Here is a 24,161-nt window from a genome sequence, read left to right on the forward strand (position 1 = left end):
AAGTCCTTCGAGATTTAAATTACAAGCACCCTTGGGCCCAGTGATTGTCCTGAAGTAGATGCGCTCCGCTGACGAAATCTACTGTCATAAGTAGACATAATGGGCTTACAATTTCATATTATACTTAAGATGAGATGTATTTACTTAACTGAACTGAATAATCACTGGGTCGGTAAGAGAATCTAAGGCACAACAATACTTGCTATTCTCAACAATTTGTTGAAAAACGTTATCGTAATCAGCCCCTAAGGTTACTTAAACGCATTATTCATGCATAAAGTAATGCTAATTCAAGTTTTTACCACAGAAAGTATTATTTACTTTGTTAAGCTTTGTGCCGTAAAATATTTCGCACAATATTACCGTAACTCTGGCCCTTACCAATTCAGTTGGTATGATTATTTAATTTTTTCTAGATTTAACATGATTGCCGTGAAAATAGTATATTATAGACAGAAATTAACTTTTTCTGACGATGTTTACAATTCAGTTGTTTATTACGTTCACATACAATGGTTTTGCAAGTTGTGGCAATGTGTTGACGTAGCCGTGCTGAGGTGGGACATGTGTAAAGTTATCAGGAGATGCCATTTTTGATAAGTAATCAATTTTTTCTTCCAAATAACTTGCTTTGTTTATGTTCTCGTATGTATGGTACAATTGTAAAAACTTTACTTTGATGCCATCGTCGAGAAGTTTTCCAATACTTTTACTAAGGTCTGTAAATGATGGCCTTTGATTCGAATCAGCCTTCCAGCAGTGAAGCATAATATCGTAACTAAAATGAATTAATGAGCAAGTTTAAAAACAATTACAAAAAACAACTGTTTCTCTATTTTACTTACATGTCTTTGGTAGCATATTCAGGCTTTTCCATTCTGTAACCCTCGATGAGTTTGTGATACATCTTCTCTTCATCCATTCTTGGGTATGGGATCTCAGCAAAAGTAAAAAATTCCCACAGTACTACACCAAAAGACCAGACATCTGATTTCGTAGAGAAAATTCGATAACTAATAGACTCTATGGCCATCCACCTCAGGGGCAACGGATCTTTGCTCTGTTTCTTGTAAATGTCATCTTGATATAACTTCTTCGCCAAACCAAAATCACAAATTTTGATGATATTATTATCTGATAGTAAAATATTTCTCGCAGCCAAGTCGCAATGCAGAACCTGTGTTGTCGAGTGGTAAAATCATTAAGTACATGTAATAATGAACACAACTAATGCTTGAATATCCGTATATACCTTTCTTCGAACGAGGTACTCCATACCATGTGCCACCTGAAACGCCCATATTAAAAGATCCTGAGAGCAGAGAGGCTTGACATTCCTATTTGTATAGTCACCGTTGTAATTAGTGCGCCAGCCGGGTTGGATGTAGTCGCAGTTCTTACTTATACCATTGTGCATTATTTGACCGCTGAAATTACAAGTATTAGTGTAATAGACGATGAATTTATTATTTAGTTTACTATTTCCGAAGGCAACGTTAAGATTATTATTATAACAGTATTACGTAAGAAATGACTTTATCTACTCTAAGACATTATTTTTATTTCATAGACGAAGTGCAAAATGTTGGTCATGAATTTAGATTTTTAGTTTCTATACACATATTAGGTGCCTACTTCCAATATATATGGCTTTTATTCTACAAAAACAAAAACAAATCCAGGTTTTTCTAAAACTTGACTCGCTCAAGTACAACTGCTAAAATAACTCAATTGAAATTTGGTAAGCTTACACAACGTGAATGCAAAGTGATAAATCATAGAGTTTTTGATAAAAATGAGAAATTTTAACCTTTTTAATCCTTTCTTAACAGATAGATTTATTCTACTATTAGTCACATGAATTGAATTAATAAAGTTTTCTTGATGATGCCGTAAATAACTTTCTAGATTTCCAAATCTACAAAACTCGACAATAACTAAAAGTTTACCTAAAACATTAAATATTTAGATGAAACAAGAATTACTGTTTTGATTTAAATAACTATTACATCATTACCGCTGGCAATATTTTTCGTGCAGGCACCAAGAAGATTTACAACATTTGGGTGTTGTCCAAGATGACTCATTATTTTTAATTCTCTTGCCAGAGCATAAATACACGTTGATTCAGCATTTCGTCGGACCATTTTTACAGCTACAGTAGTAGAAGACTCGTTGGGACAAATCCCATAAGCTTCTGCCTTGTACACAACTCCAAAAGCTCCTCGTCCTAACTGTTTTTCTTGATCGAAAAAAAAATCACTAGTTTCATATAAATCGTTCATCATATTAATTGTTGTTAAGGTTTATTATATTAATTGCACATCATATTAGTTTTAGAATCAGACTAAATTTTCTTACCAAACTGTAATTTTTCTCTGGGAAATTCCCATTTTTTGTCGTACGGAAGAAGTTCTGCTTGATCGTCCAGAGTTAGTTCTGAGCTTATTGAATTAACTGCTCCATCCACAAAGTTTTTAAGTCTAGCGTAAAACAACCTTCCTGTAACCATCTTTTAATTATCATTAGTAAAATTTTATGTAACATAATCATAAAGTTTAATTTTTATCTAATAAGTTTTAGTTTCAACAATTACCATCTTATATTGTGTTTTCAGGTAAAAGTACAATGAAAAAGAAATAATAATTATAATTAACCAAGCTGTCATTCCAATCCAAAACAAAGACTTGTTGAGACCTAAAAATTAAAATTGACCATCTTATTACCATTTTTGTGTACAAATTCATGACCTATTACGTAAAAATAATAAAACCATAACGTTAGAATATGACTAAATTACCGAAAAAAATTAATTTTCAAAGATTTTTCTGTTTCCAAAACGATTTTTAGTAAATTTATGAATATTTTCTACCATCACCTTCTCAAAGATATCTTACAATTAATTATTTACTGTTATTCACAAGACTACACTGTTCTCTAAACAATCTTATAAGAGCATTATTTGTTAACCACAAAGTTTTGACATTCTGAGATTTTTGAACAGTATTTGCCAACCAAGTCAATATTATATTATTTACATTAACGTTAATAAAGCTAGGTTTTTTAATGTATTTTTATCCTATAATAACTTTAAATCATACATTTTACGAATAAATGTTCTTATTTACAACCTAAAGATAAAATATCGTTTGTTTTTATAAGAACAGGTAATGCTGTACAATAATAGATTATTTTTATCTTGCTAGACTTACGTTATGTATTAACTGAACAGCGGAAAGGGTAAATGTAACATTTTTACAAGTAACGCATAATTTGTTTTAAATTAAATACAATTTAAACAAAACCAATATTGGCCAACTAAACAGCGAAAATTAAGTACGTCATTTTTTGTCTATAATGCTAATAACGCAAAGACTAAACAATAAACATTAATCCTACTTTAAATGTCAGTTATTTTTGCGTTGTTTGAGGTTTTAGAAAAATATTATCAAACAATATAAAAAATTATATAAGTACATGTTGCAGAGTCAAGGGCAAAAGTACAGTTTTTATTTATTCGATTATAAAATCGAGCTTTCACTGCGAAAAATAAAAAGATTACAATTTTTTTTGCCTAGAAATTTTGTTACTGCAGTAAAGAAATTACATTGTTTTTATATTTATAACAAAGAGTTTCCATCGATGTACTAAACTATGCACTAATTAAACTGAACGAATGTATTTTTAGGTTCGACAGTAATTACCTATTATGACAACTTTTTGTGACTTTTCTATTTTTCCAAATCGATTTTCAGCAGAACACGAATAGTTACCGCTGCCATTTTCTGAGAAAAATCTGATGATCAACTTTTGATTATTGTCCACAACACCAAACTGCGGTTCCAATACCTTTAATGGCACACCATCCTTAGCCCATGTAATAACAGGTTTTGGCAGTCCATCCACGTAGCATGACAAGTAAACGGGGTTTTGAGCATCATATGATAACCGTCTCACTTCCGTATCATTCATATTAACATCAGTGAAGCTAGGTTTTTGTGGAACTGAAAATTTTCAAATTCAATTAAAAGGTGTGTTTTCTTGAATCTGAAATGATGATGAATAATAAATTTTCCAAAATTATGTGAGTATAGTTACCTTTGACTTCTAGATTTAAAAATTCTGTAGTTTTTTTTAAGTAAGCATAAGATGCTACGCAAGAATACTGCTTCACATTTATTTGACTGACGTTATAAATGGAAAGAACAGCGCGAAGTGTAAATGTGGTTACTTCAAAGTTAATTTTCACTTTATCTAAAAATGAATATGTTTCAAAAAAAGTATAAATTTTAAGAAACTATAAAGTAAAAAAAGATTTTTTTTTAATATATTAGAACCAACCCGAATTTGTCACTGTTTCATCATCATAAAACCATTTTACCAAAGAAAATTTCCGTTTCACAGCAGCACAAGTTAAAGTAACATTATCACCTTCAAATATTTCTTCCTTCGGCTTAATTATTCCGAAGGAAACGTTAGGTAGTCCATCTTGAGGATAAAATAAATAGAATAGTGTTATTGAAAAATCAGTGTTTCATGAAAAATAAAGATAAATAATTCTTAAAATAAGGCATACCAGTAAGATAAATTTCCCGAAAAACAGAAGCAAAGCCATAAGTATTACTTGCTAAACAAATAATCCTGCCCTCTGCATCCAGGTTCAATGTTACTTTGGATATAGTTGTGTTACTTTGCTCATCAATCTCTATACCCTTAAACAATAGATTAACTAAGTAAGTTGAAGTTCTTTTTTTTTCTCATAACGTTTGACGAAAGTGTATAAATATCAAATGAGCTGATTTTTATTTATAAATATATAAACCTGTAGCTTCACAGATTGACAATCACTTCTTAAATATTTAGGGCACTTCTTGTAAATCCACGATATGTTACACTTAGGATAACAATAGCCTTTGCCAACAAACGTTAAACTTTCGTTGACGCTGTAATAAGATTTTGTGTTGGAATCGAGGAGTGTTACTTTTGGCTTTGCTGGAAAATATGAATATGATTTTAAAGACTACCAAAATAATAATAGTTTTGTCAATATTAGATAACCAATAAGTATTATATTAAAAGTACCGTGAACTCCAAGTGTAAAGTTTAAGTACTTTACTAAAATGGTATTATTGGCTTTAAGTGTGTAAATTCCTTCGTCTTGCTTCTGGGTAAATGCTATTGAAAGTTCAGTTTTAGGATACGAGTGTAATATCATCCTTCGAAAACTCGAAATAAACTCGTTGCCGTGACGATCAAGCCTGTGAAATCCATATTTAACGATTAACTGAGTAAGCAATTTATTAAGAGTACAATGATGCGATTGTTTGTGCAAGATAAATATTACCATGTAAGCTTTGGTATTGGAAAAGCGTCAACGTGAGCTGTGAAATCTACTGTACCACCAATCAAACTGTTTTTCTCTTGATTATCAGACGTTAAATTGATAAATGAGTTATTTGGATCTAAAAAATTGATGATAAAATATACATAAGCTTACGATATTTTAAAAGCCAAAATAGTAAAAAAAAAATTACACGCGTTTTGTATCTCACCGTAAATACGGACAAAAATACTGTCTCTTGCTGTTTCATTGAGTGACGATTTTATTTCACAAGTGTAATTGCCCTCATCATTTTGCGTAACATTGTTTAGAATGAATACAGATGTTACCCAATGGGAATTACGTACCGAAAAATCTTCATACTCTTCTTCAACAGGATCCAAAACTTTTGCGGAAGTCTAATAACGGCAAGCAATAAGTAGATAGTAATAATGTCAACAATCTATAAAACATAACAAAATATGCAGTTGATGTGATAGCGTATACTTGTATTTACCAAATTTTGTGGACTCTTCCAATAGATGGTGTAAAAGTTAACAACTTTTTTAACACTAAATTGACATTTGATTGTCAACTTTGAGCCTCTAGTGACTTGTTTCGGTCCATCTATTTTTAAATGGGGTTTACTTATGCAAGAAGGTATTTCGTAAAGGTAAAAACTTATTTTCTGTGATGAATCACTTCGATTTACTTCACAAGTATATTTTTGAAATGCTGGAACCCTCAGATTTGTCATAACATAACCAATTTTAGGGTCAAAACTTACGTTTTCACTAAGCTCTATCTTCTGGGGGAGATAAAAATCTTTCGTGAATAAAAAATTCTTACGTAGTGCTAATTGTAATTTAATTAAGAATTAATTACCTTGTTCTTTTGTTTAAGAGTCACTTGAAATTTAGGGGAAGTAGTACGGCATGGAATAATATTGTAACCAATACACACATCTGTTATTATAGGGTACTGAAATTCCCCTAAACTTTGTACAAATACACTTTTAATGGCTGTATGAAAAATAGGATACTTAATTATTGATGCATTTATACATGTATAGTCATTTTTAGAAATAATTGAAATTTTCCTACAATTAACGTAAACGTATATACAATTAGCATTTGAAATGTTGGAGGGATTGGATATTCGCATTGTTTTTGTCTTGTTCATATCAGCGCAACAATACCAGCCAGTGTCGCCAAAAACAGTTGATAATCTTTGAAACGTCCAACTGCCGTTTTGATTTCGAGTAATACTATGCTCGGATACTTTAATCTTTTTACCAGAACATAATTAATTTTAACCATGTTTTCATAGATTAATTTCCTTATTATCTAAATAACTGTAAAGTTATAAAATAGTAAAACTCACATAATGAAGTGTGTCTTTAACAGGATGATAAAATTTAATATTACTGACATTAGAGCATGTAATTTTAAGAGCTTCTCCTTCGTTTATCTCTAATGTAGTCGAGTTGGGATGAAGTTGAGGTTTGTGCCCAATGCAACCTGTTGTGTTTAAATAAAAATTTTTCACGCCAGATAGTATTAGGTGCCTGCTCTTTTTTCATCTTTTTTGTAGACGAAACAGGCTTAAGTAGAAAAAATATAGTTTTATATTATGAGTAACACATTCAAAATGTTGATTTAATTATCTCTAAAGTGCTTTTAAGTACATCAAATGAGGTTAAGAAAATCTAACCTTCAACTGACTGAATGGTCTTGACGTAGTTTTCGTCGGATAAGAGTCATCGTCTCCGGGGCTATTTTGTGGCCCGAGGGACGTAAGATAGCCACGGAGCGATGGTACTTATGTCGCGAATCCTATTTTTCCTACCGAGAGCCCACCTGACCCTCAAAAACGCCCGAGGTCAGAAAAAAAATTGTATAATTTTAATGAAGTTACAGTGGAGGTTAAATTTATTTAATACAGTCTCTCCTGAATCTCTGTATTTCTGGGTTATAAAATCTTATTGATTACGTATTGTATCTGTACTCGTTTACGATGGTAAAAAAAAAAAAAAAAAAGGATATAGCATGGCGATACTGATAAAAATAATCTAAAGCATCTACAGGCCAATAAAACGTAATGACGATTACTGCTAAGGTTTGGGCGTTGGCTGGCGATAATTAAAAAAGACACTCTAGTTTGAACAAAATACAATAATTGACTATGAATCGTATCACTAAGTATTATTGCAGATACATGTTTCTTTTTTTTTGTTTTTTTAATGCATTATGTACGTACCCAAACTTAGTCCAAATAAAACAAGTAGTGTTGGCCACATAATCACTGCCATTTTATAATGCCACTTTGGCACGTTTATTCTTGTAAGCTGCTTTATAGGCAACTTTTTATTAACCTATTGTTAAGGATTCAGATTTAGAGAAATATGCAAGTCAGTTTTAAGATGAATGATTGTAAACCATATTCAATGACGCACCAAAAACAGAAATTGTATCTTTTACCTGTTATTCTTGAGGAGTGCAGCTGAGTCGACTCTATATTTGATAGTGAAGATCTCAGTGCTTTCGAATTACTGGCTCTGTCCGTGATATCCCCACTTATACAAATTAACATTTATATATTTAAAGTGTCGAGGTACCAATCGGATGATCCCACGTAAAAACACAATAAACTGTGATTTGACTGTTTACTTTAGGCGCCAGGTACATAATTTTATAGTTTTTCGTACATTTACGTTTAAAAATGAACAGATTTGTCATAAAATATATGATCGAAGCTTTTTGTGAGCTGTTGACAAATAAAATGTCAAATGTCTATTAGCAAAACAAACAAAAATATGATTTAGAGTATACTTACGGAAGCTTTAAGTATATTAATTAAATAGTTAAGAAATTCATTTAATTCTCAAAGAAACACCACGAGTTTATTTAAGTAGAACCTATTGATTGATTATAATTTTTATTGTTTTCACGAGTGCAGGAAACTTATTTATGAATTACGTATACTATGTCAGATTAGTATAGAAAACATCGATAATACCTACACCCTATTGCACTACAATGGTGCAGCATGTGCTAGCCGTTTTAAGGGAAGTATAAATAAAAAAATTTTACTTGCTATCACTAAAAAATGGTGTAGTTAATAAAGCTGTTATTCAAGTGCAATGTTAAATAATTATTTTTAAAAATATATGTAAATGTCAGCGAATTTTTATGTACTTTTCATACTTAGTGGCGCTCGCCATCAGGGCAAGGACTGACCCCCCAAGGAATCCCTTATTCTCTATCAAGCCATCACTTCCGTGATTAATGGAAGAGTTATAGCACTGGACATCAAGAAGTCATTTTCTATGGAATAATTTTATGAGGTACAGGAAAAAAGAATAAAAGTTCAAGTTGCAACTCTAACAGTCTTCTGTGATGTATTTACTGTCATGTATAACATTGATTGATAAATTGGAGAAAGGTGTAAGTCTTACAATGCTATCCTTTTACAAATTAATTTGCTTTGCCATACATACTTTGAGAAGAAACTATTCCCCAATCAATAACGGAGTTAAAATTATGATACCAAATCAAGAGCTTGAGATCAGTATTTTATTATTTCGTTATAAAATATAATTTATATTAGGAAACGAAAAAATCGTGTGAAGTTAGGCTGAAAACATTGTTTTTATATTAAAAAATTTTCAGTCAGATTACATTTTTAACGAGGGGTTTAACAAGTTTATTCAGTTTTTCACTGATTTCGATAAATAACCATTTTCCCTGTTACGACAAAAACTACCTGTAACAATAACTTTTTGTGATTTTTCTATTTTTCCTAATCGATTTTCAGCATAACACGAATATTTTCCGCCGTCACTTTCTGAGAGATATCTTATGATCAATTTTTGATTATCGTCCACAACACTAAACTGCGGTTCCGATAACTTTAAAGGTACACCATCCTTAGCCCATGTAATAATAGGTTTTGGCATTCCATTAACACAGCATGATAAGTAAACGGGGTTTTTAGCATCATATGTTAACCGTCTCACTTCGGTATCATTCATATTAACATCAGTAAAGCTAGGTTTTTGTGGAACTGTAAATAAAACATGTAAAGTTGAAGATTTATTGTTTTTTTACTTATAATTCTCTAAATTAATAGTTTTATTCCTACCTTTAACTTTGAGACGATAAAATTGATTTTTTTTATTAGAAAAATTATCCGTCACTGCACAATAATACCTTTTCACATTTAATAGACTTACGTTATAAATGGATAAAACAGTGCGATGAGTAAATGTAGTTCCTTTGAAAGTAACATCAACTTTATCTAAAATTAATATGCATGTATTAAATAAAGTATAAATCTTAAGAAACTATAAAGTAAAATTAATTTATTTTTTTGGTAAATCAGAACCAACCGGAATTTATAACCATTTTATTGCTACCATAAAACCAATTTACTGAGGAAAATTTACGTATCACAGCAGCACATGTTAAAGTGACGTCATCACCTCTAAATGTATCTTCCTTTGGCTCAATAATACCAAAAGACACGCCTTTCAGTCCATCTTAAAAACAAAGCAAATAGAAAAATTTTATTAAGGAAAGTTTCACGTTGATATATGCATACCTGTAAGATGGACTTCTCGTGAGTCAGAAACGGTGTCATAACCATTATTAGCTGAGCAAATAATCGTACCCTCTACATCCAGATTAAATTGTACTTTGGAGGTAGTAATATTACTCCGCTCATCTGCTTCTGCAACCATCAACAATTAAATAACTTTTAGAGTTTAGGTTTTTTTTTTCTTCATAGCGTTTATTTATAAGTATGTTAATATCAAATTAACAAATTCCAATTCATAGAAATAAAAAACCTTTCTCTCCACAGCCGGACAATCTTCAATAAATATAGGGCACTTCGTGTATATCCATGATATATTACATTTAGGATAGCAATGAGCTTGACAAACGAATAATGAACTCTCGTTCCAGCTGTAATAAGATTTCATATCAGTCTTGTGAAGTCTAACTTGTGGCTTAGCTGAAAAAAACGAACATTAGTTTAAAGTCTACCATTAAAATAGTAGCATTTTTCATTAGAAAAAAGTGATCTGCAAAAGTACCATAAACTTCTTCAAGAGTAAAGTTAAAGTACTTTACTATAAAAGTATTATTGGCTTTAAGTGTATAAATTCCTTTATCTCTATTTTGAATATATTTCATCATTAAATAGTTAGGAAGTGAATGTAATATAGTATATCGAAAACTTGATTTTATTTTCTTGCCATAACGATCAAGCCTATAAAATTTATATGCAAGATTATACTATCATGTGAATAATCGATTTAGAGTATAAGTGTGTCACTATTTGTGCAATATAAATATTACCACGTAAGCTTTGGTATTGGATATGCATCCACGTGAGCTGTAAAAACCACTGTCCCACCAACGACACCACTTTTTTTTTCGTGATCAGATGTTAAATTAATAAATGGGGTATTTGGATCTGATAAATTGACGTTGAGATAAATATTAGTTTTTAATATCTTTGAGACTGAAATAATTTTTAAAAAAAACGCGCGTTGTGCAACTTACCGTAAATACGGACATAAATACTGTTACTTGTTGTTTCATTAAGTAAATATTTTATTTCGCAAGTATAATTTCCTCATCACTATAAGTTACATTGTTCAGAATAAACTCAGACGTTACCATGAAAGTATCTTGTTCAAATATACTTTCATTTTCTTCTTGAATGGGGTCCAAAATTTTCCCGAAAGTCTATAATGAATAAAATGAGAGAAAATATTATATGCATTTGAGATAATGATTAAGTATACTTCTGTTTACCAAATTTTGTGGATTTCTTCACAAGATACTGTAAAAGTTAACTTCTTTTCTAGTTTTAAACTGGCATTTGACGGTTAATTTTGAGCCTCTAGTGACTTGTTTCTGTTCGACTATTTTTAATTTGGGCTTACTTATGCAAGCAATTTTTTCATACAGATAGAAACTTATTTTTTGTGATGAATTATTTCGATTCACCTCACAAGTATATTTTTGAAGTTTTCGAGTAGACTATAAACGATTACCCACCAAAAATGAGGAATTTATCCTGTATGTATTATTTATAAAGATACCAGTGGCCCAGCTATAGGTTCACACTGACTTGACTAGTAAAGATTTATGAACTGCCGTCGGATTTAAGTCGCTCAATCTTTTGCTATCTCTGTCTGTGCCATCCCTACCACTTTATACAATTATTTAATATTTAAAGTGTATTGGTACAAATCAGGGGTGATATTGCATTTCTTATTTCCAAATGCTTGTGCCCAAGGTATAAAATAAGCTTCTAAATTGAAAAAAAAATACGCTGTACTAATACAGATAACTTCATATACGAAAAAAAAAAAATGAAATGATTACAATGTACTCTAGGCGTAAGGTATAATTTGTAAGCTTTCTATGTTGTCACTGCTTAACTGAAGTCTTAAAATATAATTAGTTCTCCTAATTATAAAATAAATTTAGATAACGTTGCTAGTAAATTTTTCAATTGTAAAAATTACTAACAAATTATATTTTGGAAACATGGACTTCTTCAGGTCACACATCTCCAATCTCCAGCAAACATCAAATACTTCATTTTTTGTCTATAAAAAATTAGGACCAACCAAAAAAAAAGATTTTTAATCAATCTTTCATCTAAAATTATTTTTTGATGACGATATTTTCTACATTATGCTACAGACTTAAGTATAAACATCAATCCTGTTATAAATGTCAATTGATTTTGCATTGTTAAAGGTTTTAAAAAAAATATTATCTACTAATATAAAAAATTATATAAGTACATGTTGCAATCGAGGGCAAAAGTACAGTTTTTATTTATTTAAATATATAAAATCGAGCTTTTATTGCAAGAAATAAAAAGATCATGATTTACTTTGCCTAGAAATATTGTTATTGCGGTAAAAAAAGTACGTTGTTATCATATTTATACCAAAGAGTTTTCATCGATGTACTCAACTATGCACTGATTAAACTAAACGATTATATTTTTAGGTTCGACAGTAATTACCTATTATGATAACTTTTTGTGATTTTTCTATTTTTCCAAATCGATTTGCAGCAATACATGAATATTTTCCACCATCATTTTCTGAGAAATATCTTATGATCAATTTTTGATTATTGTCCACAACACCAAACTGCGGTTCCGATACCTTTAATGGCACACCATCCCTAGACCACGTAATCACAGGTTTTGGCTTTCCATCAACGTAGCATGACAAGTAAACGGGGTTTTGAGCATCATATGATAACCGTCTCACTTCCGTATCATTCATATTAACATCAATGAAGCTGGGTATTTGTGGAACTGGAAATTTTCAAATTCAATTAAAAGGTGTGTTTTCTTGAATCTGAAATGATGATGAATAATAAATTTTCCAAAATTATGTGAGTATAGTTACCTTTGACTTCTAGATTTAAAAATTCTGTAGTTTTTTTTAAGTAACCATAAGATGCTACGCAAGAATACTGCTTCACATTTAATTGACTGACGTTATAAATAGAAAGAACAGCGCGAAGTGTAAATGTGGTTTCTTTAAAATTAATTTTCACTTTATCTAAAAATAAATACGTATCAAAAAAAGTATAAATTTTAAGAAACTATAAAGTAAAAAAAGATTTTTTTGTAATATATTAGAACCAACCGGAATTAGTCACTATTTCATCATCATAAAACCATTTTACCGAAAAAAATTTCCGTTTCACAGCAGCACAAGTTAAAGTAACATTGTCACCTTCAAATATTTCTTCTTTTGGATTGATTATTCCGAAGGAAACATTAGGCAGTCCATCTTAAAAATAAAATAAATAGAAAAGTATTATTGAAAAATCAGTGTTTAATGAAAAATGAAGATAAATAATTCTTAAAATAAGGCATACCAGTAAGATAAATTTCCCGAAAAACAGAAGCAAAGCCATAAGTATTACTTGCTAAACAAATAATCCTGCCCTCTGCATCCAGGTTCAATGTTACTTTGGATATAGTTGTGTTACTCTGCTCATCAATCTCTATACCCTTAAACAATTGATTGATTTAGTAAGTTGAAGTTCTTTTTTTTTCTCATAGCGTTTGACGTAAGTATATAAATATAAAATGAGCTAATTTTTATTTATAAATATATAAACCTGTAGCTTCACAGATTGACAATCACTTCTAAAATATTTAGGGCACTTCATGTAAATCCACGATATGTTACACTTGGGATAACAGTAGACTTTTCCAACAAACGTTAAACTTTCGTTGACTCTGTAATAAGATTTTGTGTTGGAATCGTGAAGTGTTACGTTTGGCTTTGCTAGAAAACATGAATATGATTTTAAAGACTACCAAAATAATAATAGTATTGTCAATATTAGATAACCAATAAGTATCATATTAAAAGTACCGTGAACTCCAAGTGTAAAGTTTAAGTACTTTACTAAAATGGTATTATTGGCTTTAAGTGTGTAAATTCCTTCGTCTTGCTTCTGGGTAAATGCTATTGAAAGTTCAGTTTTAGGATACGAGTGTAATATCATACTTCGAAGACTCGAAACAAACTTGTTGCCGTGACGATCAAGCCTGTAAAATCCATATTTAACGTTTAACTAAGTAAGCAATTCATTAAGAGTACAATGATGAGGTTGTTTGTGCAAGATAAATATTACCATGTAAGCTTTGGTATTGGATAAGCGTCAACGTGAGCTGTGAAAACTACTGTATCACCAATGAAACTGTTTTTCTCTTGATTATCAGACGTTAAATTAATAAATGAGTTAGTTGGATCTAAAAAATTGATGATAAAATATACATAAGCTTACGATATTTTAAAAGCCAAAATAGTAAAAAAAAAATTACACGCGTTTTGTATCTCACCGTAAATACGGACAAAAATACTGTCTCTTGCTGTTTCATTGAGTGACGATTTTATTTCACAAGTGTAATTGCCCTCATCATTTTGCGTAACATTTCTTAGAATAAATACAGATGTTACCCAATAGGAATTACGTCCCAAAAAATCTTCATACTCTTCTTCAACAGGATCCAAAACTTTTGCGGAAGTCTAATAACGGCAAGCAATAAGTAGATAGTAATAATGTCAACAATCTATAAAATATAACAAAATATGCAGTTGATGTGATAGCGTATACTTGTATTTACCAAGTTTTGTGGACTCTTCCACAAGATGCTGTAAAAGTTAACAGCTTTTTTAACTTTAAATTGACATTTAATGGTCAACTTTGAGCCTCTAGTGACTCGTTTCGGTCCATCTATTTTCAAATGGGGTTTACTTATGCAAGAAGGTATTTCGTAAAGGTAGAAACTTATTTTCTGAGATAAATTACTTTGATTCACCTCACAAGTATATTTTTGAAATGCTGGAACCCTCAGATTTGTCACAACATAACCAATTTTAGGGTCAAAACTTACGTTTTCACTAAGCTCTATCTTCTGGGGGAGATAAAAATGTTTCGTGAATTAGAAATTCTTACGAAGTGCTAATTGTAATTTAATTAAGAATTAATTACCTTGTTCTTTTGTTTAAGAGTCACTTGAAATTTAGGGGAAGTAGTACGGCACGGAATAATATTGTAACCCATACATACATCTGTTGCTGTAGGGTATTGAAATCCCTCAAAACTTTGTACAAATACACTTTCAATGGCTGTATGGAAAAAAGGATACTTAATTATTGATGCATTTATGCACGTATAGACATTCTTAGAAATAATTGAAATTTTCCTACAATTAACGTAAACGTATGTACAATTAGCATTTAAAATGTTGGAGGGATTGGATATTCGCATTGTTTTTGTCTTGTTCATATCAGCGCAACAATACCAGCCAGTGTCGCCAACAACAGTTGATAATCTTTGAAACGTCCAACTCCCGTTTTGATTTCGAGTAATACTATGCTCGGATACTTTAATCTTTTTATCAGAACATAATTAATTTTAACCATGTTTCTATAGATTAATTTTTTTAGTATCTAAATAAATGTAAAGTTATAAAATAGTAAAACTCACGTTTTGGAGTGTGTCTTTTACAGGATAGTAAAATTTTACATCACTGACATTAGAGCATGTAATTTTAAGAGCTTCTCCTTCGTTTATCTCCAATGTAGTCGAGTTGGGATGAAGTTGAGGCTTGTGCCCACTGCAACCTATTTTGTATAAATAAAAATTGTTTACATTAAGTAATGTTAGATGCCTGCTTCGTTATTATATCCCTTAGTGGTAAAAATTGGCTTAAGTAGACGTAACATGGTTGTCTTGGTCGCTTACAGAAGTTCATGCACAAGTACATATGGATAGTCGAATGCGTACGTGTTGCGCTAACATAGTTGTTAATTTCATATAATAAATTTCAAAATCTCTTTCTGCTTTGGATTTTATTCCCTGAAATTAGAAAATATTGCATCATGTAGCTAACCGTGGAGTGTAAACAATATCACAGATTAAACGTTTATTGACTGTTGTCAAAAGTATTTTGTGAGATATTTTTGATTTTCTTTCTTGATGTGCTTTGAATTTGTTGGTCTGCTTTAATTTTAACTTAGTTTCAATTGCCTTTTAAAAAAAAAAAATGCTAGTTAAGTTGCATTATTTATGCGTCTAAGTATATATATGTTTTATATCGTGAAAAATACATGTGAATTAAAAATTTTTTTACTTCAAAGCGTGCTTAAGTACATTTACTTAGATTTTAAAAATTAAACTTTGTTACTACCCAAGTGGTCGTTAAAAAATTTATTTTATTGACGAGATTTTAGTATATCTTCTTCTGCTGATTTAAGCCTCTCTTAAATCTCAGTATTTCTATGGCACAGAGTCTCTGTATATTATCTTTATCTGGTAGTCTCTATCGCTCACAGATTCCTCTTTATTTTGCTCTTTGTTTGTATTTCAGTATCTCTGTCTCTGTATATCTTAAAAAATTTCTGTGTCACTGATGTGTTCTAAAAAATTCACTTTTTACCGAATTAGGTGTTATTATTTCATAGTTCAATGTATCCTTGTCTTCTAAGTGTGTAATTTTCATTATTAAACCTTAGAAGTCATAAATGAGTTTTACTAAAATACTCCGGAAATTAAGTAAGTGGCTCTTCAAAAGTTTCAAAACACATTTTGTTTTGTTTTTGTAGTTAAAACTTCTACGTTAATAAGTGCAAGTTGTTCCAAAGAAATTACATTGATTTGAAATTTTTCTCCAAATTTAGTTATTTATAGTATATGATTATAAATAAAAATAGAATATGAAGACCTTCGTGTGCTTTTTAATTTTAGATTTGGTAATTGAAATAGTGCTCAAGTTGAAAATAAATTATTAAACTTAACTAACGGTCCATTCAAGTCAATGGTACCACAGTTCTTTTACTGCCAATGTGGACGTATTGGTTACATAGAAAAAGATTTAAAAAGGCAAGAAAAAAAAGTAACATAACGATACCAATAAAAATAATACAAGCCAACTGTGGGCCAATAGCATGATGCAATGAAGATTACTGTATAGATTAGGGCGTTGGCTAGCGATAACTAGTAAAGATAATATCAATTTAACACATACGATTATAAATCGTACCAATACGTATACTTAGAAACTCATATTTATATGAATACCTATTGTGTATAAGTATGAAAATGTTCACGTTAGTACGTATTTGATGCCAGCTCTACTTTTGGCTCTTTATGAAATAAATTTTGAAATCCAAAGAAACGTATAAAAAAATAGGTTGTTTGAATTTTTTTTTTTTTAACTTATTCAGTGATGTATTTTTTTCTATTTTGTAAGAAGATTATTTTGTTTCGACCGCAAAGACTCAGCACCTTTTTCGTTTTAATTGTACATGAAACATCTACTTTAATAAAAGCAAATGATTTTGAAAGTTGTACACAATTTCTAGAATCTAAAGACCTTCAGTTGTTTCAATTTAAAATTTTATGATTTAATCAATATGTATATGTAGAATTAATTGTTTAACTAAATAAACCGATTGTTGAGTCTATAATGCCATAATTTTTTTATACCAATGTAGACTTATAGATAAAAAACTGTTCATGAACTCGTGTAAGACAATGAGTAAAAATAATCCAAACGGCCTTCAGGCCAATAGCGCACAATCACGGTTACTGAAAATATCGGGGAGTTGGCTGATGATGATTGAAAAAGACTCTAGCTTTATTGAAGGTACTATAACTGACTGTTAACTGCACTGCTAAGTATATTTTTTTTATACGTGATTAACGTACCGAAAATTATTCCAAGTGAAGAAAGTAGTTGTGTCCACTGGATCACTATCAATACATTATGCCTCTTTGTCAGGCTCATCTTTTCACGCTTCAGGGAGTCTCCAGTTCGTTCTCAACAGAACTTTTCATAAACCTCAAGTCAGAGAAATATAGAAGTTAGTGTAAGGATTGATAATAAGCAGACTACAAACGATAATGCACCAAGAAAAAGGAACGTATCCTTAATGCTGTATTTATGTACTTACCCGTAGCGCTGTGAAATTGATACTAAGTTTCAGATTTAAGTTACCCAGCCTTATTCTGTCTCTGTCCGTGCTATCGTCACTTTTTCCTACTACCATTCAAATATTTAAAGTGTGTGGATGTAACTCAAACTATCCCACATATAATAACAAAAAAAAATATGAAACTATTGCTCAGATAAGATACCAGGGATGATTTCATACGTTTCTGTTGGTCAACTTTTTTAAAGAGGTCTTTGAAAATATTTAGTCCTTTGTAACATAAATTTTCGTGTTCAATGTTTTTTCTGAAAATTTATAATTAAGAATTTTTGGGAACTGTAACATGAAAACAAGGAAATAATTTATAAGCAAAACAAACCAGTAAAAATACATGTTAAGAGTTCTTTCAAGACTTCAAAATTTTCAAAATGTAATTCAAAATATTCTTACGATGGCTTAAAAAGTAACAAATAAATAAATCAAAAACTTATGCAAGTTGCACATAAATACAACACATTAATTTAATTACTTATTTTAAACAAAGCTAGGATTTTGTGAAACTGTAAATCAATGAATGTTAATTGAAGGAGGTTGTTTTTTGAGTCTGTAATAATGATACATAATAAATTTTCCTTTACAGAATCCATAATACGTCTCTAGATAGCCTACTAGGTCCAAAGGAGTTTTAGAGTGATGAAAAACATGACGAAATAATTGTATATCACAATGATAATTTCGATAATTTTTTTATTTTTAATATTTGTACATATTTGTTACATAATTTTAGAAAAAACTTTATAACTATTTTATCAAAGAGATAAACATTAATCGAAAATCTTGTTTGAAATAATAATAGTGTATACTAGTTAGAATAATGATAGTGTATTTATGCTCATAAACAACCTCGATTTCCTGTTACTCTGAGCAGCTATTAACATGACTGAAACAGATAAAAGCAAACAAACAACAGCAAACATAAATCAGAAAAAGAAGTGAATGATATTCTTTTACAATTGTCAATTTAATTTGCTTTGCGATGTATGCTTCTAGAGGATGTTATTTGCCTTTTAATAGCAAAAGATAAAATTATATTGTAAGTCAAGAACGTAGGTACAGCAATTAGTGTTTTTGCTATAAAATTAAATCAATATTCCATTCCAAGAAATAAAAAGATCATGGAGTGCTTAGCCTAAAAACATTATTTTTACGATAAAATAATAACATCAACTTTGCGTTTCTGATCAAGAGACAATAGATTTATTTAGTTCTGCATTGACTCTGTTTTACAACTGATACGACAGTAATTCCCTACTACAACAACTTTTTGTGATTTCTCTATTTTTCCAAATCGATTTTTAGCAATACATGAATAGTTCCCGCTGCCACTTTCTAAGAAATATCTGATGATCAATTTTTGATTATCGTCCATAACACTGAACTGTGGTTCTGATGGAATTAAAGATACACCATCCTTAGCCCATGTAATAATAGGTTTTGGCATTCCATTAACGTGGCATGATAAGTAAACGGGGTTTTGAGCATCATTTGTTAATCGTCTCACTTCGGTATCATTCATATTAACATCAGTGAAGCTAGGTTTTTGTGGAACTGTAAATCAAAACATGTTAATCAATGACATTCTTATTTTTAGTCTATACGAATGATAAATAACGAGTTTTCTCAATAAATTTTCTTGTAATTACTTTGAACTTCAAGATCAAAAAATTGACTCTTTTTATCAAGATAAGCATCTAATGCTACACAATAATACCTCTTCACGTCTGATAGATTTAAACTATGAATAAACAGATTAGCTCGTAGAGTAAACGTGGTTCTTTCAAAAGTAACCTTTTTTTTATCTGAAATGAAATAAAAATTTAACTAAGTGAAAATTTTAGTAAACTCAAATTAAAATTTTAATATTTTTTTAAAAGATAGTTGGAACCAACCAGTATTCATGACCAGTTTGGTGTTGCCATCAATCCATTCTACCGCAGAAAACTGCCTTTTCACAGCAGCACACGTCAAAGTTACGTTATCACCTTCAAATAACTGTTCCTTGGGCTTAATTATTCCAAAAGAAACGTCAGCTAGTCCATCTAAACACAGTAAATAGACAGATATTATCGGAGAATCTGTGTTCAATGAAAAATAAAGACCAAATTCTTAAATTATGCACACCGGTAAGATAAATTTTTCGTGAGTCAGAACCAAAGCCATAACTATTCCTAGCTGAACAAATTACCTCACCTTCTACATCTAGGTTAAATGTTACTTTGGATATAGTTGTATTGCTCCGCTCATCGGTCTCGATACCCTTAAACAATTGAATAACTGATCAAGTTGAAGTTCTTTTATTTCTTTATAGCATCGATAAAAATGTATGAATATGGAAAGAGCAAATTTTGATGTATAAAAATGATAAACCTGTAGCTCCACAGATTGACAATCGTACTTAATATATCTAAAGCACTTCTTGTAAATCCACGATATATTACACTTTGGATAGCAATAGGATTCGCAAACAAACGTTAAACTCTCATTGAAAATGTAATAAGATTTTATGTTGGTAACGTGAAACATAACTTGTGGCTTTGCTGAGAAATATAACCATTATTTGAAAGACTACCATAAGAATAATAGATTTGATAATGTTAGAAAATATATAAGTAGAGTTTCAAAAAATACCGTAAACTTCGAGAGCAAAATTTAAGTACTTTTCCAAAATATTGTTATTTGCTTTAAGTGTGTAAATTCCTTTATCTCTTTTCTGAATTGATACTATTCTAAGTTTAATATAAGGATATAAGCGTATTACGCGACTTCGAAAATTTTTATTAATTTCATTTCCATGAGGGTCAAGCCTGAAAAATCCATACTTGACGTTAAACTTCTTATAAGAGATCAAAATAGGGTATAATAATGAGATAGTTTGTGCAAGATAAAAATTACCATGTGAGCTTTGGTATTGGATAAGCATCAACGTAAGCTGTAAAAACTACAGAACCACCAACGACGCCGTATTTTTTTTCATTATCAGACGTTAATGTAATAAATGGGATATTTGGATCTAATAAATAAACGTGGAAATAAATATTAGCTTTTATACATTTAAAGCTAAAAAATTAAAAAACACGCGTTTTGTAACTCACCATAAACACGGATATATGTACTGTCACTTGTTGTTTGGTTGAATGATGATCGTATTTCGCAAGTATAATTGCCCTCATCACTACGAGCAACATTATTTAGAATAAATTCAGTCGTTACCCAATAATAATTTTGTTTGAAAATATCTTCTTTTTCTTCTTTAACAGGATCCAAAACTTTTCTGGGAGTCTAAGGATTACAAGAAATAAGTAGATAATAGTAATATCAACGATGTTCAAAAGATAATATTATATGCAGCTAATATGATGTTGTATACTTGTATTTACCGAATTTTGTGGACTCTTCCACCAGACACTGTAAAGGTTAAAATCTTTTTTAATTCTAAATTGGCATTCGATGGTCAACTTTGAGCCTACAGTGACTTCTTTTGGTCCGTCTATTTTTAAATTGGCCTCACTTACACAAGCAACTTCTTCGTACAGACGAAAACTTATTTTTTGTGACAAATTATGTTGATTCACCTCACAAGTATATTTTTGAAATATTACACCCTTTAAGTTTGTCATGATGTAGCCAACTTTGGGATCAAAACTTATGTTTCCACTAAGCTACCGAGGCGAATAAAAATGTTTAAATTATAAATTCTCCTGTATTTGTTATAGTTATTTAATCGATAATAAATTACCTTTTTCTCTGTTATAAGAGTCACTTTAAACTTGGAGGAGGTTGTACGGCACGGTATAATATAGTAACCAATGCATACTTCCGACAGATGAGGCCACTCATATGCCTCATCACTTTGCACAAATGCGCTTTTATTAGCTGTATAAAATAAAGTATGTTAAATTATTGACACATTTACATAATTGATTTTATTTTCAGACATAATCAAAGTTTCCCTACAATTAACGTAAACGTATACACAGTTAGCATTTGGAACGTTGGAAGGATTATATCTCCACATTGTTCTCATCTTGATTTCATCAGCACAACAATACCAGCCAGTATCACCGAAAACGGTTGATAATCTTTGAAACGTCCAACTGCCATCTGCATTTTGGGTAATACTGTGTTCAGATACTTTTATCTTTTCACCAGAAATTAATTAGTGTTAACAATGTTTCTATAGAATAATTTTTATGTGACATAAATATTTGGAAGGTATAAAACACTAAAACTTACGTTACGGAGTCTATCTTTTACAGGATAGTTAAAATAAACATTACTGGCATTGGAGCAAGTGATTTTCAGAACTTCTCCTTCGTTTATCTCTAATGTAGTCGAGTTGGGATGAAGTTGAGGCTTGTGCCCACTGCAACCTATTGGGTATGAATAAAAATTAATTACTTCACATAATGATATATGCCTGCTCTATTTGAATTATTTTGTGGTAAAAATTAGTCAAGTAGAAGCAAAAATAAATATTGTCTTAGTTGTTTAAATAGATTCATGCATAAGTGATTATAGATAACCGAATAAGTGTTAGGATGTCTAAAATACTATTTTTTCTACCAAAGGTGCAGTCAACGTCTGAATCGAGGTTTTAATGTCATAAAAAATGCTTTGAGGTAGGTTGCATATTATACATAATATGTACGTGCATGAGAAGGTTGAAAAAAAAAAAAAATGTTGGTGACATGACGATATCGATAAAAATAATCATAACTCTCTGCGGGCTAATAGCATGCAAATGACAACTACTATTTGAGTTTGGGCGTTGGCTGGCGATAATTAAAAAAGATACTCTGATTTCCACACACAGACGATGATTGACTTAATCGCACCACTTACAATTAGTATACTTTCAGACATATATATTTCTATGGAGTATGTACGTACCTGAAATAAGTCCAAACGAAAAAAGTAGTATTTGACACAGGATTACTGCCATTTTAACATGCCACTTCGTAAGGCAAATCTTTGTACACTGCATGAAATCTACAACTCGTTCTGAAGATAATTTGTACAAACCCAGTGAATTAGGTTCAGAGTAATATATAAATCAGTTTGAAAGATGATAATTAGCAGACTATTCGCGATTACGCCCCAAAAACGAGGAACGTATTATTTACGTATTATTCATGAAGTTATTAGTAGCGGAGCTGAGTCGACACTAACGATAGTAAAGATCAGTAAACTGCCTACGTATTACTGTCTTTGTCCTTGCTATCGTGCCATCCCTACTTATGTATACTATTATTTGTACATTGAAAATGTAGTTGTACAAATCGTATAATTCCAAATACTCACACAATAAATTGTGATATAATTGCATATTTTAGGCACTAGGTATATGATTTTATAGCTTTCCGTATTTATAAATTTAAAAATTAGTAGATTTGTCATAAAATGTATGACCAAGGCTTTTCGTGAACTGTTGCAAAATAAAATGTCAAATGTCTAATTTGGAGAATGAACAAGTAAAAGTATAGATTGATAAAAAATTACTTCAAAGACTATTCCAAAATATGATTTAGAGTATTCTGAATATAGCTTGAAATTTAGGATTCGATTTATAGCATGACACACGTGCTTAAAAATAACTGTTTGTCAAAACAAATTGATACAGTGATATAAACAATCGTGATGACCTAAATCGAACTTAAAAAGTATAGTCGTATTCATGATGTGTTAGTTCTCTTCACTCAATTTTGACGTAGACTATAATTCGATTATACATGATAAATAATGATAAAGTAACAAAAAAAAGATGAGGGTGAAGTCTAAGATAGGAGACATGATCTCCTGCTCGTTAAGAAAGTCGTTGGTTGGAAATAATTATTGTTTGTTGAAGATTCTGCAATAGCAACATCTAAATAAAAAGTCATTACATGACGGCAATAGTCTTATGTAAGGTGTTCTCTCTATAGTGGTAGCACAGTATTACACTAATTTATGAGATTGTTTTACTTACACATAAGCACTTTTCAAGTGCTAGCCTTTTTTTCTTTGCAATGTTAGAACTTAACTACATGCTTAACTACGTGAGCGAGAAAATCAACTTTACACTTTGAAAAAATTGAATTTCAACTTGTCAAGCTCACTACTTTGATGTAAATACAGGCTTTACCAAGTTTTTAAATAAGTTTATAATGTAGATTATACGTTTTCTATAATGACGCCTTAAAGTAAGATTTAGTACAATATTAGTCATTGACCCTCTCACTAATAACTTTTATTTGGTACACGTATGATAACGATTATTTATTAATCGCGATAAAAATTTTT

At 30.5% G+C, this 24,161-nt stretch overlaps 2 protein-coding genes across 2 annotated transcripts; both read right to left on the reverse strand.

Moving 5' to 3' along the window:
* Positions 1-486: 486 nt before the first annotated feature.
* Positions 487-12,644, reverse strand: LOC149375010 (vascular endothelial growth factor receptor 1-like). The gene is made up of 13 exons (XM_089590808.1): positions 12,377-12,644; positions 10,277-10,336; positions 9,923-10,051; positions 9,768-9,860; positions 9,086-9,385; positions 4,099-4,254; positions 3,705-4,004; positions 2,362-2,502; positions 2,018-2,242; positions 1,811-1,949; positions 1,253-1,427; positions 846-1,177; positions 487-778 (listed from the first exon to the last, which is right to left on the reverse strand). The coding sequence occupies exons 1-13, from the start codon at positions 12,642-12,644 to the stop codon at positions 487-489; spliced, it is 2,610 nt and encodes an 869-aa protein (XP_089446934.1).
* Positions 12,645-19,083: 6,439 nt separating this feature from the next.
* Positions 19,084-22,928, reverse strand: LOC149375011 (vascular endothelial growth factor receptor 1-like). Its single transcript, XM_089590809.1, has 13 exons — positions 22,773-22,928; positions 22,116-22,252; positions 21,837-22,020; positions 21,619-21,755; positions 21,260-21,541; positions 20,975-21,161; positions 20,775-20,892; positions 20,511-20,686; positions 20,250-20,419; positions 20,004-20,139; positions 19,772-19,921; positions 19,526-19,681; positions 19,084-19,430 (listed from the first exon to the last, which is right to left on the reverse strand). Exons 1-13 carry the CDS (start codon positions 22,864-22,866, stop codon positions 19,084-19,086), a joined length of 2,274 nt encoding a protein of 757 aa, XP_089446935.1. The 5' UTR covers positions 22,867-22,928.
* Positions 22,929-24,161: the final 1,233 nt, after the last annotated feature.

Source organism: Copidosoma floridanum, unplaced genomic scaffold (genome assembly GCF_036245765.1).
Source record: "Copidosoma floridanum isolate Cflo_tuat_1 unplaced genomic scaffold, Cflo_Japanese_pri ptg000013l, whole genome shotgun sequence".
NCBI classification, from domain to species: Eukaryota; Metazoa; Arthropoda; class Insecta; order Hymenoptera; family Encyrtidae; genus Copidosoma; species Copidosoma floridanum.